Below are 18827 nucleotides of genomic sequence, written 5' to 3' on the forward strand. Positions count from 1 at the left end.
GCACTTTACAGAGGTATACAACAGTACAGATGAATAACAGAGCACTTTACAAAGGCATACAACAGTACAGATGCATAACAGAGCGCTTTACAGATGTATACACAGAATATACATGATTTTGCTGTGGTTTTCAATAGTTGGAATGGCAGTATGAGTAGGCGATCATAGCCCTGCATGTTCCACACGTTCTCTGGGTGGGTCCTAGGCTGGTGGTCTGGAAAATAGCCTGCAGACGAGCACGCTGATCACAGGAGAAGCAGGGCTATAAAACTGGAAGGCCGGCCAAGAACTCTTTAATGTCCCATAAAATATCCTCGTAATTAGTTACATGGAATGGCTCGAGTTTCAACCAAATGGGAAAGGTAAATAGCGCGTTATGAATTATTAGAGCCATAATGTTTAACAAAGTCCTTTTATCTCCGTCTCATATTAAAAAGGGCCTCCCCCCAGCTTTTACTGGCAGTGAGAAGCTGGGGTACCAAATGATCTGCTTCAGTTAATTATTTCACCCCAGTAATGTGAGGGTTTATTTGAGGCAGGTCTTGTGCTTCCTAAATTACCTGTCTTGAGGAATGTGGTGTCGTTTGGTTGTAAAGATGTGTCGCAAGGAAGTGGAGATAAAACTACTAGGAAGTCTTCAGGATCATAAAAGAGGGCTTTTTGGTCTCCATGCAGCTCTGGGCAATGTGTGTCTGACAGCATTGTGCTCTTTAACCATTGCATAGCCATCAACAATGTGTTGCTCGGGTACTTCTTTTGTTAACAGTGGGTTCATTAGGGCAGGGTGGGCGTGATCGCGCATTTTATAGGATGCGGCTACAGTAAGCAAAGTCCATAAGGTATGTCTGAAATGGTAATGAGTGAGCAATTGTGCAAAAAGGATCCGAGCTTTTATTCTCCAAGTCATAAGTCTCCTAATATTTTGGACTGCGACTCCCATGATTCTTTACCATTGACTATGCTGGCTAGGGCTGATGGAAGTTGTAGTTCAGAACATGAAAGGTGGTAGGCCAGGGGTCTGCAACCTGTGGCTCTCCAGCTCTATGACCCTTTAACATGGGAAACATTGGGTAGGACTATTGGGAGCTGGAGTCCAAAACATCTGAAGAGCCAAAGGTTGCAGAACCCTGTCTTAGACTATGAAAGGCTGGATTTCTTTTTGCTGCAATTTCAGCGAGGAGAATGATTTGGGTTGCTGTTAGATTTCCAAACACTGTCTAAGCTAATTGGTGCTATTGTATTTGGCGTGTCTGATATTTGGTGGTTGGACCAACACTGCGTGCTGATGAAAAAGGTAAGATCCCTGGGTCCAGCTCCTATGGGAGTGGTGGTGGGTCGATCTGCCCAGCTCCAAACCTCAAGCAGGTGTGAGACCCAAAAGATACACTCAAGAACACAGGTTCTTTGGAATCTTACAGTTTTATCCACACATATTCTGTGATTGTTTGGTAAAGTATTTTACTTTATACGATTCATTTTTATTTTTACATTTATGAAAAAATAAAATGAGGCATTTAAAACTTTTCCCATGGTAAACGGCTTTAAAAAGGTTCTCCAAACGTTTGAAAGGCACATCACCCTTATTTGTCTTGTAATCAAAGTGACATTGCCAACAATTTCTGTGCAGAACATGATCTGGTGTAAATTTGAGGTCCATTCATGCATTTTTTGCCTTCTGCCTGCAGCTGCCCCTGTCTGATGCCCTTTTGGATGCTTATAGCGGGGATCAAGGCATGCCCATTGTGGACATGGGCCTTACCAACGCTTCCTGCCAGTCCAGCCTGGGCGTAAAAAGAGAAGCTATAGGTAAAAACATGCATGCATGTGTCTCATTCCTTGGTTTGTCTGCAATTCCTTGCTCAAGAGTCATACAACTTTCAAACAGTAGCAGGCTTGGGCTTTGTCTAAAGTGTCCAGATTAAAATAAAAAAAAAAATAAAAAAAGGGACAGGCCATAGACATGGACTAAAGTAAACACAAATAAAACTGTAGTTCTACTTCGCCTGTTTCTACTTCGCCTGTTTCAGGGGGTAGGGGATGTGTGCTCACAGGCACACTCCTCTCATTGGATGAGAGTGGCCGGGCAGGGGAAGCAGGAGGAAATGGGGGTGTGAAATGCATTCACGCCCTTATTCACGCGCTGCAACAGTCCCGCTGGGCCCGATTTCGGGATTTCGAAATCGGATCCCGGCAAAAACCAGGACCATAGCCACCCTTCCTTCCAATGCCGCAACAGGGGTTATAAAATTAAAACAATTCCCGGGAACCCAGGACGGATGGTGATTTCCAGGGACTGTCCTGGGAAAACCGGGACGTCTGGTCACCCTAGCTTTGTCTAAACCTTGCACTATATTTGAGAACCAGGGGACAAAATGGCCGCCGGGCAGTTCCTGCATGTGCAGGCTTTCCAACACAAGGACCTCTGTTATCTGAATAGTGGTCATACTGCTGCAGAAACTTAATTGTTTTGGGAACATTAGGGCGGCGTGGCCGATCGATTCAGATTTTGCCTAAAAACACATAGCGTAAATAAATGATCATTTTTTTGTCAACAAGGCATCCATTCATGATGAAGCTCACGGACGGATTAGCAGTTTCCAAAGTTATATTCGATTAGTCGAAAGGAAGTTGCCAGCCACATCCAGTTTCATCCTCCTCAGTCGCAGGGAACAAAGAGTTTGCTTAGGAGCTACATGCGAAGGCATGATCTAATCTTGGTACATGGGGGGGGGGGGCTAGAAAACTCAATTTGCAGTAGTAAGCGGATTAAGACGTGTTCTTGTTCTAAGCAAAGGATAGCAAACGTGGCAGAATGATCAGCTGTCGAGAAAAACAACCTGGCGCTGCAGACAGCGCCGCTTCCTGTGTGATCTCCCCCCGTGCTGTACATGCGGCACTGCGCAGAAATGACAGGCGCTAGAAGTGAAACTAATGAGTGTACGCAAGGTGGAGTGTTGTCTGCATTGCAGGGAGTGCTAAAAATACACTGGGTACAGTGCCTAATCGAAGATGGCTGCCCACCGGCAGGGACCATTATCACAGAAAGTGGCACTGCATGGCTGATAATTAGGGAGAAGCTGTCCTCTCGGAAATGTGTGATTGACTTGCACTAATTTGAGTTCTTTCCCCTTCAGAAGGAGATCCGCGAGCCTTTGTGAAGGAAAGGCAGAAAAAGGACAACCACAACCTAAGTAAGTGAAGAGTTCCCTGGGCGCCATAGTTTAACATTGCATTCATTGCATTAGGTAATATTGCATTCATTGCATTAGGTAACATTGCATTCATTGCATTAGGTAATATTGCATTCATTGCATTAGGTAACATTGCATTCATTGCATTAGGTAATATTGCATTCATTCCATAGTGTAACACTGCACATATTGCATCGTGTAATATTGAACTTTCTTACATATTACAGCATGCGAAATGGTGCTGTACTGCAGCACGTTACAGTGTTACCTTTCAAGTTACATATTTATTGAATGTTTCATAGTGTAATGTTTCATTATGTAACATAATATGATGTTATACTACGTTAGATGGTGTTATATATCACAAATCCAGCTCGTTTTCTCTTGCACCAGGCTACAGTGTTGTCCTGCACCATGTTGCCTTGTGTTAACTTTTCATGTTACATAGTGTTATATTTCACTATGTTACATAGTCTTCGATATCACTAATCTACACAGTTTTATCTTGCAACATGTTACATAGTGTTCTTTTCCATGTTATACAGTGTAATATTCCCTCCCCTATGTTGCTTAGTTTTATATTGAACTGTTATATTTTACTACCGTACAAAGTTTTACACTGCCCTATGTCACAGTGTTCTTTTTTTATTTACATAGCGTTATATTACACTACTTTACATAGTGTAATATTCCACTATGTTACAAAGTATTATATTCGATTACTTTTATTGCACCGCATTATGGTGATATAGTGCACTATGTGAAATATTGCTGTTTTGGCTATTTTACATGGCATTATTTTGCTCATTGTGCATAGTGAAACATTCCGCTACGTTTCATAGTGTTCTATTGCACTGTGATATTTTACTACCATGCTAGGTTTTATACTGCCCTATGTTACATAGTGTCCTTTTTTGTTTACATAGCGTTATATTACACTACTTTACATAGTGTAATATTCCACTATGTTACAAAGTATTATATCCGATTACTTTTACTGTACCGCATTACATGGTGATATAGTGAACTTTGTGAAATATTGCTGTTTACATGGCATTGTTTTGCTCATTGTGCATAGTGAAATATTCCGCTACGTTTCATGGTGTTCTATTGCACGGTGGTATTTTACTACCATACAAAGTTTTATACTGCCCATGTGTCACATAGTGTTTTTTTATTTACATAGCGTTATATTATACTACTTTACATAGTGTAATATTCCACTACGTTACATAGTGTTCTGTTCGATTACTTTCATTGTACCGCATTACATGTGATATAGTGCACTATGTGAAATATAGCTATTTTGGCTACTTAACATGGCATTATTTTGCTCATTGTGCATAGTGAAACATGCCGCTATGTTTCATAGTTTTCTATTGCACTGTGATATTTTACTACCATACTAGGTTTTATACTGCCCTGTGTTACATAGTGTTTATTTACATAGCGTTATATTACACTACTTTACATAGTGTAATATTCCACTATGTTACAAAGTATTATATTCGATTACTTTAACTGTACCGCATTACACGGTGATATAGTGCACTATGTGAAATATTGCTGTTTTGGCTACTTTACATGGCATTGTTTTGCTCATTGTCCATAGTGAAACATTCTGCTACGTTTCATAGTGTTCTATTGCACTGTGGTATTTTACTACCATACAAAGTTTTATATTGCCCTGTGTCACATAGTGTTTTATTATTTACATAGCGTTATAATACACTACTTTACATAGTGTAATATTCCACTGTGTTACATGGAGTTAAATTCGATTACTTTTATTGTACCGCATTACATGGTGACATAGTGCACTATGTGAAATATTGCTGTTTTGGCTACTTTACATGGCATTGTTTTGCTCATAGTGCATAGTGAAACATGCCGCTATGTTTCATAGTGTTCTATTGCACTGTGATATTTTACAACCATACAAAGTTTTATGTTGCACCACGTTACACGCTATACTGCACTACGACACATTAGGGTTGATTTTAAAAGATGTGCCAATTCCATGCGTGTGCTTATGTGTTGTTGGTCCTCTATATGCAATTTTTCAACTTTTGCCGGGCCTTGTGCAAAAGTACAGAGCGAAACAAGGTGAAATCACATTTGCTCTTTATTTGTATGCTCTTTTGGGCAAAAGAGTACATGACACCTGCAAAGTATACTTTGGAGATGGCGTTTACTAATGGATTCCTGTGGAATACGCTTTGGTACACCAGGTGTTAATGCAAGGCGGATTCCCTTTGCTGCATGCCTTCTTGAAAATCCCATGCGGGTGTGAAACGCTGTGCTGTCCCAAGACAGAGCAGGAAAGCATGGCCTAGCAGAAAACTCAGCTTTTTGTCCCTTTTCCATCCTAGATAAAGATGAACATGGGCTGGAGCGGTAAAGCAAGGAGTAAACGAATCATGCCTTGTATTTGCACCCTGTTTTACTGCTTCGCCCATTTTAAAATGACCCCCATAGTTTACAGTAAACTACGTTACATAATCTATTATTCCACTATGTTACACTGCTATATTGCACTAAATTACATATTGTAATAAAATATATTACATACAAAAAGGTAGCAGGCACCCCTCTCTAGAAAGAACATGGCATGATAACCTGTTCAGTGTTTTTTTTCCCACTTTTAGAGTCTGCAGCCATCTGCTTTTTGTTCATTGTACTTTTCACAAAGGAGGAATTTACATATCAGTCTTTGTCCCGCCCAGAAGGCCAGTCCTGCACCGAAATGCCAGGCAAACCTCCTTTGAACAAGAGTGGCAACAGCAGCCACAGGCAAGTGTTTCGGCCTAGTCAGGCCTCATCAGTGAGGTGGAGCTGTGCCTCTCTGTCCATGCCTGGGTACCTTACATAGTTTTATTTGATAGTTTTATACCGCCATGATCCCATTTATAAAGGTGTAACGGGCCGATCCTGAAAGGCACCCCTCCTTCGCCTCTAGGAGCAGCGCAGGCCGAGGGCAGCTACATGATCAAGAGAGCAGCAACCCAAACAACTTCAGTACCAACACTCCAAAATAAAAGAATGTCCAATCAAGGTTATAGGAAAAGGTGTATGGTTCTAAAAGAACCTTTACAAAATGACATCAAATACCACATTACATTTCATTAAAATCCACATTTCCAATCGTTAAAACACATAACCTTACTTGAAAATTACCATAAAATGTCCTAAAAAGACTATAAATACACACATATATATATATAATTAAACATTAAAATGCAAACAACTAACTAAAAACCCTGCCAGGAACCTACCCCGGTAAAGAAAAATAGAAAATACAGGCTTTTGTAGAAAGGTATTCTGGGTAGATAAGCAGGGGTGGCGTTCAGGTACTAAACTGGCACAGTGCCAATGTTCAAGAGAGTCTTATAAGAAAGAAACAGGTGAGGGGGCCTTAAAAGTCACTATTGTCAGACAGGTGGGGCAGGGTCTCTTCACACTACCTTATTGTTTGGCTTGGATGCGTGAAAGCATTGAGCTGGGCTTCTATGTGCTTTCCTGCAGTCGAGTCCTGGCGAGTCACGTTGATCCGGCATCGAGACGGGACTCGGTTGCAGACCGAGTTAGTGCGCGAAATGATGGAGTCGATGTGCGCAAGAGGCTCGAGTCTGCGGTTGAGTGGGGTTGAAACTATGTTTCCGCTGGGTCGAGTCGACGACCGACACAACGGCTTCCACCATATTGGCCTGACGCGCTGCTCGGGGTGCAGCGAGTCAGAGACTTCCACAGCAGCGAGCTGGCTCAGCACAGGGGCCCTCACATTTTTGGCTAGCTTTGTGCATTTTTTTGTATACTATTATTGGTGCGAGATGTACTATACCCGTGAAATACTTAAATACCCGTCGGGTTTACGTTACTTTATACCGCGCACCGCTACCACCCGAGGGCAGTGTCCATGCGCTCAGGTGTGATGCAGCCACCTTTTCATACGTTCAGTGAACTCTCCCACTAAGAAACTGCATTGCATAGGTAGAAATCCATATTGCCCATGGGCCTGGCCTTCCCGCCCATCCCCCAGCCCCCCAGAACCTCAGAGACACTGAATCCACTGCAAATCACTTTCATTCTTATTACATGTCTCAGTGTCTAATATTTACGGGGCAGAGTTGCTAGAACATGCAAGAAGCTCAAGTCTTCATGAATAATACATATATGACTTGTCAAAACATTGATTAACGCCCTCCCAAATTCCTGTTAATTAATTAAACATTGATTTGGCGATGGGGGAGATCCAGGGAAGGCAGGGCTAAATGGATAGATGTGGCCGACACGCACATTAAAATGTGATCGACATAAAAGGGGTGGGAGGGGACTCGCTTTGAACTGAAGTGAAAGAGCTGCACAGGGAGATTTTTGTTCTATTTCAGGGGGGGTTTCAGGCTGGCTCCCCTTCAGTTGATGTAGTCTCCCAAGGTAAGATTAACACGAGAGAAGTGCAAGGGCCGAAGACGCGGAGTCTGCGTGGGAGGGGCGTCTTCATCCTCCCACCCCCTCCTTTCAGATCCCATCAACATCTGTCAAGCACCCACCACCATCAACTCTCCCAAATGAGGGTCTGGAAATGTGTGAGGTCTGTTGAGTAGGGGGTGGGGCAATACTGGCCATCCAGACCTTTTACATGAAGGCAACACACATTCTGTTTCTACACACAACAGAAGGCGGGTATCGGGTAATAATGTCCCCATACATAATGTCACGGGGAAAAGCCAATGGCGACATTATATATGGCGACGGGTTGCGGGGATGTCCCCTGCTCCCATTTAAAAAATAAAAATAAAATGGGTGTTGAGGGGTTGTCTCAAGAGGATAGCTCAGGGGCAATGTGCTCGCCTTGGAAGCAAGACGACAGACGGGGCACCACAGGTTCGATCACCGTGTGCACGCTTAGAAACCTCTGGGTATTAAGCGTGTTATAAATAACCTATCATATCATATCATATCTGTTCAATGTAATAATGTCTCTGCAAAAAAACTGCGACTTTTTTGTCAGGGGAAATTTTTTGCAGGGACATTATTACATGGAACTAGGAGGCAGACACTCACATTTGGAAATAAGGGGTACGCGTTGAGGCCCACCTTCTGGAGGCAAAGGGAATTAAGCTCATCCCGCTACGCAGACCTGAGAGTAAGGGGCAGTAACATGTTTTTCAACTTTCAGAGCCTCCTCGAGATAAAATGAGTCATTAGCAAAGATTTGCTTCCTGGACTCTCTGAGATCATTTCTGCCTCAAAAATGGATTCATGGGGAACTTGCCCAGGAAGGCTCTGTGTGTCTCTTTCTCAGGTCCGACTGCGATACAAGCAACATTAGGCGACTAGCGGAACATAGCATCTGCTTGGCCAGACCCAACATTAGGCGACTAGCGGAACATAGTACCTGCTTAGCCAGACCCATCATTAGGCGACTAGGGGAACATAGCACCTGCTTGGCCAGACCCAACATTAGGCGACTAGCGGAACGTAGCACCTGCTTGGCCAGACCCAACATTAGGCGAGTAGCGGAACATAGCACCTGCTTGGCCAGACCCAACATTAGGCGACTAGCGGAACATAGCACCTGCTTGGCCAGATCCAACACCAGGTGACTACCTGACCATAGCACCTGCTTGACCAGACCCAACATTAGGCGACTAGGGGAACATAGCGCCTGCTTGGCCAGACCCAACATTAGGCGACTAGGGGAACATAGCACCTGCTTGGCCAGACCCAACATTAGGCGACTTGCGGAACAAAGCACCTGCTTGGCCAGACCCAACATTAGGCGACTAGCGGAACGTAGCACCTGCTTGGCCAGACCCAACATTAGGCGACTTGCGGAACATAGCACCTGCTTGGCCAGACCCAACATTAGGCGACTAGCGGAACGTAGCACCTGCTTGGCCAGACCCAACATTAGGCGAGTAGCGGAACATAGCACCTGCTTGGCCAGACCCAACATTAGGCGAGTAGCGGAACGTAGCACCTGCTTGGCCAGACCCAACATTAGGCGACTAGCGGAACGTAGCACCTGCTTGGTCAGACCCAACATTAGGCGACTTGCGGAACATAGCACCTGCTTGGCCAGACCATTATTGTTTTGGACGTCCTGACTTTTGCCTGTTCCCTTTCTGGGGTACACATGTCCTGTTTCAGGGTAGGAGGCTTTGATAATGGAGAGTCTTTTCATGCACGGAGCAGCTTGGTTCCTTATGCAACACTATTCCCTTTCTACCCGGCTGCTATTGTGGTATAGGCTAACGATGTAATGCATTTCTTTCTTGATTAGGAGGAGACATTTCAATTGAATGGTGTCCTTTATTGTACCCGATGATAAAGGTAGCAAGAAGCATAATGAGATGGGGGTCTGAGTCTTATGCTGGGAACCCTTTCAGGCCAATAAAGGCTTGGGAGATAAAGCATCGTACTCCTGTGTGCCCTGCTTGTTGAAAGCATTACAATCAGGGGTCAACTTACTGCGGTGTGGTCTCCCCTACCCTTCTCCCAGCTCCTGTTATGGCTGGACCCCTGGTCAATCTAGTGAGGGTGCTCCAGCTGGCTTCCCCTCCCCTGCTCTCTTCTTTCCCCCTCTTGCACCCCACCTCCCCACCCCCTCTATTCTAGCTGGCAGAGCACATTTAAAGGCTCCATATACACACCCTTCATCTTCATGATGGCGCATTCATGTCGGCACTACAGTTCTGATGGTTGGTGTACTGGAGTGAATGCTTGATGAAATAAACAGCCCTCCTAATCTACACTGCCTCCATCTTCATTGCAACAGATCTTAAAATAATCTGATGGCCCGCCCAATGCCAGGACTCGAGGGCTGGATCCATGTCGGATTTGCAGGATAACCCTCATTAATATTCATGAGATAAATTTGCGTACAATGATTCTAAATGTATGCAAATATTGTCTCATGAATATTAATGAGGGTTATCCTGAAAACCCATCAGGTTTCTGGCCCTCGAGGCCTGGAATTGGACAACCCTGAAGGTTGTTCTTCCAAAATCAACCTGTCATGAACACGGCTTCTCCGTCTGCATTAGAGGCTAGCTTAAACCTGGTTGTGGTTTATGCAACAGCCACACCAGGTGTGCTAGTACGGCTGCACCTCCAGTTGCGAACTGAAAGTTCCTTCCTTTTGCTCTCCATGCTTTAGGCAACCTGTGGACTTGCAGAGGTTTTGGCCTACAACTCCCATGATACCGTACCTTTGACTGTGCTGGCTCGGGCTGCTGGGAGTTGTAGGCCACAATAGCTTTTGTGTCAGAAGTTGGCCTCTGCTGCTCTAATATGCAGTCGAGGCTTCCCATTTTTGTTTCAGAGTTGACACTTACTGCTCCTTCAACAAGTTGGTGACAGTTTCCTTAGTTTGGTAAGGAAATACAACTAAATGATTAGGAGGACCAACGCAACGCTAGATAGCCTTTTCCATGTTTGTTAGACACTCCTGGCGAGATGAACTAGGTGTAATCTACACTGGAAGAGTGCACCTGAGCCTGCACGATGTGCCGGAACCGACCGTAGCACAAGACCTTCCATGGTACCTTGCACTGTAACAGGGCACTGCAACCTGCAGCTCCGCCCATGACTTGGACCATAACTCCCATGATTCGCCATGATTGACTAAACTGGCTAGGGCTGATGGGAGCTGTAGTCCAAAACATCTAGAGAGCCAAAGGTTGCAGATCGCGATCTATGAGTGACCTCCATGCATCAGTGGACCGATTTAAAAAGAATAATCAACCTTTATTTTTATCTTTAAAGTTGAAAGGAGAAGAAGATACAACATCAACTACCGGATCAAGGAACTGGGCACGCTCATTCCACGGTCCAACGATCCGTGAGTACCTACAGATGCCTTCTATTAATTTGCATCATTTAGTTCCAAGACCATCGGTAGCTTAATACATTGGTTCTTAATGGGGGTCATTTTTCCTTCGCTATCTGAACGAAACCCGACTCCTCGCTAATGCCGCTTATATATCAATCCTATTTTATTATTTAGTGCATAAATTGCCTTATTTTTCAATTATCGAAAGTATGTTTCATTTTGAAACCGGGTACATCTCAACAAACCAAAATCCTTTAACGCTTTAATGCCTTCACAATACACTGACATTAATGTCTTCTGTTTTGGGTGGTCCAGGGGCCGCAACGCCCCACGATCTGAGTCAATAGGCCCGAGTCAAGCGAGAACGTTTAACCAGGGTGGGGCGACATTGCCATCCTCTGCAGCCCGCCCCGGAACTAATTACTGGGGTGTGCACCCCGGGAAAGAAACAAGGGCTCAAGAAAACCAACATTAAAACCGAGTAGATTTCCTTGAATGATATTCTAACAAAACCCAAGGTCGCCACTGTGCGAGAATGAGTTCTGAGTGGTGGGAAGTCATTCTGGAGCAAATCATGGTTTGATTAATACCGGAGACCAGTCTCTAAGCCCGGACCGGGATTGGAACCCGTGTTGCTCTGTGTTGTCTTGATTCCAAGACAAATCAATTGCCTTTGATCTATCCTACCAGCCAATGGCGGTCCAAAGCTGAAGACCAATTAACTGAACCTAAGAAGGAAAAAAACCTCTGAAATTCCATGGCAACTGTTTAGTTATTGTGCGGTATCTGCCTGCAATGGGCGACCCCAGAATGCATGCTGCACATACCTGACTCTTGGGGTGTATTCGCTGCCCTGGCAGCGAGCTCGTGCAGAGTCCAATCAGGGGAAAAGTGTCCAGCAGAATAGTGGCCGGCGGGAAATTTCAGTTCCATCCGGCACGCCACTGGTACACAGCGTGACCAGATGTCCCGGTTTTGCCAGGACTGTCCCGGTATTTGGTGCTCTGTCCCCCTTTCTCAAGATTATGTTCCCATTGGAAACTGAAGTGGGGCCTGGGTTTTTTGTAGTAGGTCTTTGTAGCTGGCAGGCAGGTATGCCCAACACTGCACTGTAGAAATGCTGCATTTTACAATTTAAGATAATGTTAGTCTGTGAGAAATTAATTATAATATGTGTTTCTTTGAACAGTAACACTTAAGCCCTCTTCTCCTCGGGGCGCTACTGAAGTGTAGTGCCTTGACAGCTACTTTCAAGTGTTAGTCCTACTTTTATGTTAGTGGCCTTGTCCCGGTTTTTTACTTTTTTTATCTGGTCACCCTACACTTAAGCCCTCTTCTCAGGACGCAACTGAAGTGTAGTGCCTTGACAGACACTTTCAAGGGTTAGTCCTACTTTTATGTTAGTTGCCCTGTCCTGGTTTTTTACTTTTTTTATCTGGTCACCCTAATGGAACGCCCGATGGAAATGGCGCTCGTAGGTAGAGGTTACCTCAGTTATCCCACCCCAGGGAGGCATTCAGGGAACTCTTGACAGAATGAGCGCGTCTCTCTGGACCCCTATTAGGTGGTTCCACTCAAAAACGGAAGCAGGAAAGTATTCTGCGACCTTCTCACCAGAACAAATGATTTCATAGGTCCGATAGGTATGTGAAGGAGTGGGGGTGCTCCAAGTACCAGGAGGGGTTGGGTAGGGGAGATGATGGCAGTGGGCAGGATAAATCTTGGTGTCCCCGATGGGAAGGGACCTTAAAGTGGGACAGAGGTTTGGGGTACCCCGTGTAAGACACGAGTGGGATTGTGTCACCGTCCATGAAGAAATAAAAGTTGCTCATGGCACCCACGCCCCTTTTAGGAGGAGCAGGTGGTTGCGCGTGGGCCGCGCCACAACGGGTAGGTGGAGCAGTTTAGGGAGGAGCGGGCGGGACACCGGTGACATCATTGACAGCAGAAAGGTGGTCACGGAAACATGACCCGCCGATCCCTCACAAAGAACCCCCAGAATAAGATCTGTTTAAGGCGGGTCGGAAGGCGGATCTTGATCTCCCACCATAACTGGTGCCGGCTTTCCAGACAAGGAGAGAAAAGGCAAACAGCAAACACAGGCCACTGCGGCCCAGCGGGGCAAATTATTTCCGCGAGATCCCCCTGTGGAGCACCCGGTGCAAAAGCCAGCACGGGGCAGGTGGTGGAGGGCCATGCGAGGGCCCTTCTCCTCCATGTAGGAGGGGCTATTGGGCCTCCGCTAGGGGAGTCTAGTACCCCCAATATCGTCACAAGCCTCTGCGGGGACACATCCAGGGCACCCCCACATTACATCTACCTTGCAAGAGCCTAAATATGTCCAGAGGGTTGCATTACACCGTCGCCACTGATAACCCGGAAAGAAATAGGGGGTGAGGTGGTGGTGGGGGGCTATATGTGCCACATCTAGGCTGTCTATCGCATGCCGCATGGCTGGACGGCTCCTCGGCTCCATCAGGCGCGGCTGCTACTGCGAATACGGAACGGTATCAGCACTAGGGCAGACTCTGCCCTGTTGCAAACATGCATTGCAAGAATGCACTTTCGCACTAGCGTCAACCTTGCCCTTGCACTAGTGCAACGCTCTTGTATTGACGCTCCAGATATGCAATGCTGTATCACGTGGGTGAAAAAGCCTGCAGCAGCCGTGTCATGCGCACTCTGAAACTGCAAACGCTGAACAGGCGAATCAACCACCAATGCTATAGTGCCATTATAAATTACCACCCGTGGTAAGATGCCACCAATGCTATAGTGCCATTATAAATTACCACCCGTTGTAAAATACCACCAATGCTACAGTGCCATTATTAATTAGTGCCGGTGGTAAAACACCACCAAAGCTATATTGCAATTATGAATTACCAGCAGCGGTAAAATACTGCCAATGCTATAGTGCCAGTAATTACTGTCAGTGGTAAAATACCACCAGTTAAAGTGCCATTAATTAGTGCCAGTGGTAAAACAGCACCAATGTTATAGTGCCATTATACATTTCCACCCGAGGTAAAATACCACCAATGCTATAAGGCTATTATTAATTACTGCCAGTGGTAAAATACCACCAATTACAGTGCCATTATTAATCAGTGCCAGTGGTCAAATACCACCAAAGCTATATTGCCATTATAAATTACAGCCAGTGGTAAAATACCACCAATGCTATAGTGCCATTATAAATTACCACCCATGGTAAAATACCACCAATGCTATTGTGACATTAATAATTACCACAAATGCCATAGTGCCATTACAATTACTACCAGTGGTAAAATACCACCAATGCTATAGTGCCATTATTAATAACCGCCAGTGGGAAAATACCACCAATGCTATAGGGCCATTATTAATGACCATGCGTGATAAAATAGCACGAATGCTAAAGTGCTATTATACATTACCACCAGTGGCCAAATACCACCAATGCTATAGTGCCATTATAATTTACCACCAGGGGTAAAATACCACCAATGCTACAGTGCCATTATTACCGCCAGTGGTAATAGTCCACCAACGATATAGTGCCTTTAGTAATTACTGCAGGTGGTAAAATACCACCAATGCTATAGTGACGTTATAAATTACTGCCAGTGGTAAAAAAACCACCAATACTATACTGCTATTATAAATGGCTGCAGGGATAACATACCAGCAATGCATATTGACCTGTATAATGAATGCCAGCATGAAATACCCCCAAATGTTATATTACCAATGGTCACAATTACTGTCCAGAATGACATCATCTCTGACTGATCAAGAGGCGTGAAAATGTGTCCTGCTAAGTTAATGATGGAGGTATTTGTGCTGCAGGAGCCATTATCAGCCCATGAGATTTAAATGCATTCTGGCCAGTGGTATTTTCTATTTCTTGCAGTATTGTTTTTCTGCCAGAAAGGCATGGAAACACGCCTACCACTAGGTGTATCTGTACTGCCTGTGGTTGCTAACCCTGGTGGCTGTTTACCACCCAAGTAATAGATCAGTACCTGGTGGAGGAACAGCTTGGTCTTATCTAGGCCCTTCTTGGTATGCACACGGACGTCATTTGGGGGTTGCCAGGGGTCACACCTGTGGCCCCTGTGCTCTCCCTTGCTACCCCTGTAGTCTCCTTTGATACCCATAAAAAAAGATTTTATTACATTGAAGCTCATGGGCTATGGCCAGTGCCATGTGGCTCTTCGTTTCTGAAGTGGCTGGCCCTTTTGTTGAGGCCTCTTTAAAAAAAAACAGGGGGTTTCACAAGTTAACACTTTGAGCAGTGACCCTAAATGAGAAAGAATAGGAATAACAAATCAATTGGTTGACTTATTAAAGGGGTGAAAGGTCGTGTTCTATCACTTTCCATCAGGTCACTTCAGGGTGGGGTCAAATGACATCACTTCCTGTGATGTCATCAGATGTCATGTGATGTCACTTCCGCCACCCCTGGCATTTTGGTGAAATGACGTCCCTGGGTATGCATTCAGTGCGGTTATAAAAACAGTGCAATATTACTTGATATTGGTAAACCTTAAACACATTCCATATGGACTGTGCACTCGAACGTCCTGTTTGATAGAAAGCATCTTATCTGCCCATCCTAACACATTATTTTTTCGAAGTATGAGGTTAAAAGTCTGCCCGAACATACAATAGAAGCGCGACTCAAGGTGCCCACTATTTGCATAATCCCTTTATTTCAAGAACCCCCCACTAGAAATGAAAAAAGCACTTCAAATGATCTTCCCAAAATTAAGCTAAAGCTCTTAAAAAGTGTACATTATTTCCGAGTTCATTAATGTAGAAATATGGTGCGTAGATTCTAATCTGAAAGTTGATAATAAAAGTAATTTTTCTAAAAATATAAAAAAACCTGTAATGGTGGAATCATACGGCTGCGCCGGGCTTCCCACAAAAAGTCTCTTTATTGCTTTCTTTTGACACTTATTTTCATTCTGGGATTAATTTGACTGCATAAGCGCTTCTTAACTATTCTATTAAAATTTCCATTCAGAAGTAATAATATCCAAGAGTGAATAATAGGCAGGTAAATCATTATTTCTGCTGGATGTGAAAGGATTTGCGGGCTCTGCTGATGCGCCGAATGCTGAAAGAGACTGTCTTTACATTATGCAGTGACATGCGCTGGAACAAAGGGACAATCCTGAAGGCCTCGGTGGAGTACATCAAGTGGCTACAAAAAGAACAACTGAGGTCCCGGGAAATGGAGGCGCGACAGAAGAAATTAGAGCAGGTGAACCGGCGACTCCTCCTTCGAATTCAGGTTGGTCGTCAAATCATTTTGTCACGATACAATGACTTGGAAATTGTCACCACCCAATCATTCCCGCTCTGATCAACTTCTCATGAAACTGGCCTACGCCTTTGATTTAAGTTGAATTGCAAACAACTCGTTGTCCCTTTTCAGACCGTCTCACTGCCTAAGAAAAGTTCATTGAGGAGGTTTTTTAATGAGATTTCTACCTTGCATTTGTATTTCCCGACTATCCGGTCTCATGAAGCAGAATTTCATCTTTTGAGGCGCATCAATACAGTGTTGAATGTTATTGTGCATGCACGCAATTGAAAAAGGTGTCGACAAAGGTTTCGATCATAATGAAAAGTAAAGTGTGCGATTTATTTGCACTTCATTGCAAATTCTCACCTGCATTAAGGGGTTTCCGGCTCTTTGCAAAAACAATATGGCTCCATGTGGAACTATTCAGAAAAGTGCCTATAAGAGACGTTGCATCTCAAACAGACAATGAGGCTGCCTTCGGACCGCTAATAAGAAATATCTGTAGCAGGTGAATCTCTCTCGTTCCATTTTAATACTTCCAAGACAACATGCTGATCACATTAGGAAAATCATTACAAATACAAGCCATTTTAGACAAACGCTTTTCTAGGAACCCCTTACCAGATTCTATGCCAGCGATGATCGTACCCCATTAATTGGAAGGGGCGAGCCTCTGTGTAACCATAACATATTCAATACTATTATTACTTTCTGGTGTTGTGGTATTAGTTGCATCATTAACAGTAATAGTCATTCTAGTTGTAGCCGTGTAAGTAAGTAATATAACTAGGTCTTGTTTAAAAAAAATAGGGCTCCTGGTTGGGAGCCTATTCTACCCAGGAGGGTTACTAAACTAATGTTTAACGAGGTGCCAGTTCTTCTTGATGGTCCTCTGGATCAATTGACTCAGTGGTCCAAAAGTGGTGACACAGACTATCCTCCCCAGATTCTTTTTGGGTTTGTTTTCCAGGCAGATTTCTCTTGGTGTATGTCTGGCCCTCTTTTTAGCTTGGCTGATAGATTTTTGAGGGTAGCCTCTTCCTGTTAGACGTTTGGTCAATCAACCGCGTGTTGTTGGAATTTGTCTAAATCTGTGCAGTTCCTTCGTATACGCAAAAATTGTCCATACGGTAAGTTATACTTCAAACCCATTGGGTGATAACTTTGAAAGTGTAATAGACTGCTGCGATCAGTGGGTTTACGAAATAGTTCAGTCTTCAGTAGATCGCCTGTCCTGTAGATGTGAAGGTCCAAGAAATCTATTTGGTGGTGGTCCGAATGTATAGTAAACTTGATATGTGGATTCCTCGCATTGATCCAACTGTGGAAACTTTGTAGTTCAAGGGGTCTGCCTTTCCATACGATAATGATGTCATCAATGAACCGTTTCCATAAGGAGATGTTCTCCAGGTAAGGGTTCTCAGTCGTGAATACCAGATGTGGCACATCAAGCCCTCCTAGGAACGGCTGAAACACTGTGGTGTAGACGCATTACCCCCAACTGCAGTATATTCACGCTGCCTAACATAGAGAAAACTATTTGTGTCCTTGAAATTTATATGTGATGTTACAAATGTCGAATTGTTTATGTGTTTGCTAGTTTTATGTGAACTTCATGGCAAACGACACCTGAGGTTGAGTTTGTCCCTCACACACAAAGTGGTTTTTGTGCCAAGAAACTTTTGGTTTCGTGTGTTGTAAATAGTTTCTGTTCTTCCGGCCAAATACTGTTTTTGATGTTATCTCTTGAGTGCCTATTTTATGTTGAACTGTACAACTCTAGATAAAGAACAAGATTGATTCTACACAGAGTTTGAATATGTAATTCTTTCTTTATGCAGAGGTTGAAAAAAATCAGCAGTATTCTGGGAGCACTTTTTTTCTTGGACCTATTCAATTGTAACTTTTGTTTCCTAACTAGGTCTTGTGACATTAGCATTTGCGGAAGTTGTAGAAGAAGGAGTTAACGTAGTACTAAACCAGTCTTTGCAAGTGTAGTGATAGCAATAGAAGCATTAGTTATAGTAGTATGAATATAAATAAAAGTAGAAGCAATCGTAGTGATAGTATGTGTGATCCCACTCGAAGGAGTGCATGTAGTAGTTATGGACACAATCAGAGTATTGGCAGGAGTAAAAGTAGCATTGATCCTATAAGTAGCAATAGTTGCAACTGTAGTGCTAGCAATGGAATGGGATATAGCAATGGCAATGGGAGCAGTACAACTAGCATTAGTCATATTAGTAGAAGAGTATGTAGACAAGAAGTAGTAAAAGTAGCATTAGACATACCAGCAAGATTAGATGAAGACACAGTCATAAAAGTAATAGGAGTTCCCTAAATCGTAGGTATAGAAGCAGGTTCCAAAGTGCCCTTAATCGTACAAGGACAGTATTTGCAATAGTACTGATAAAAAAAGAAAAGTAATTATAATAGTGGTAAGACCAGTAGTAAAAGTAGCATGAGTAATTTCAGTAGAGTATTAGTAGCTGCAGAA

At 43.9% G+C, this 18827-nt stretch overlaps 1 protein-coding gene across 5 annotated transcripts in view; it reads left to right on the forward strand.

Annotated features, from left to right (window-relative positions):
* The window catches only part of TFEC (transcription factor EC), a 245196-nt gene that overhangs the window by 215204 nt on the left and 11165 nt on the right, over positions 1 to 18827 (forward strand). For all 5 annotated transcript variants that reach the window (XM_069627888.1, XM_069627889.1, XM_069627886.1 and 2 more), the window contains 4 exons: positions 1686 to 1806; positions 3135 to 3191; positions 10962 to 11037; positions 16168 to 16315. In XM_069627888.1, the coding sequence (XP_069483989.1) occupies positions 1686 to 1806; positions 3135 to 3191; positions 10962 to 11037; positions 16168 to 16315 (402 nt within the window). The remainder of the gene's footprint in view (positions 1 to 1685; positions 1807 to 3134; positions 3192 to 10961; positions 11038 to 16167; positions 16316 to 18827) is intronic.

This window comes from Ambystoma mexicanum, chromosome 12 (genome assembly GCF_040938575.1).
Source record: "Ambystoma mexicanum isolate Mex_15411 chromosome 12, UKY_AmexF1_1, whole genome shotgun sequence".
NCBI lineage: Eukaryota > Metazoa > Chordata > Amphibia > Caudata > Ambystomatidae > Ambystoma > Ambystoma mexicanum.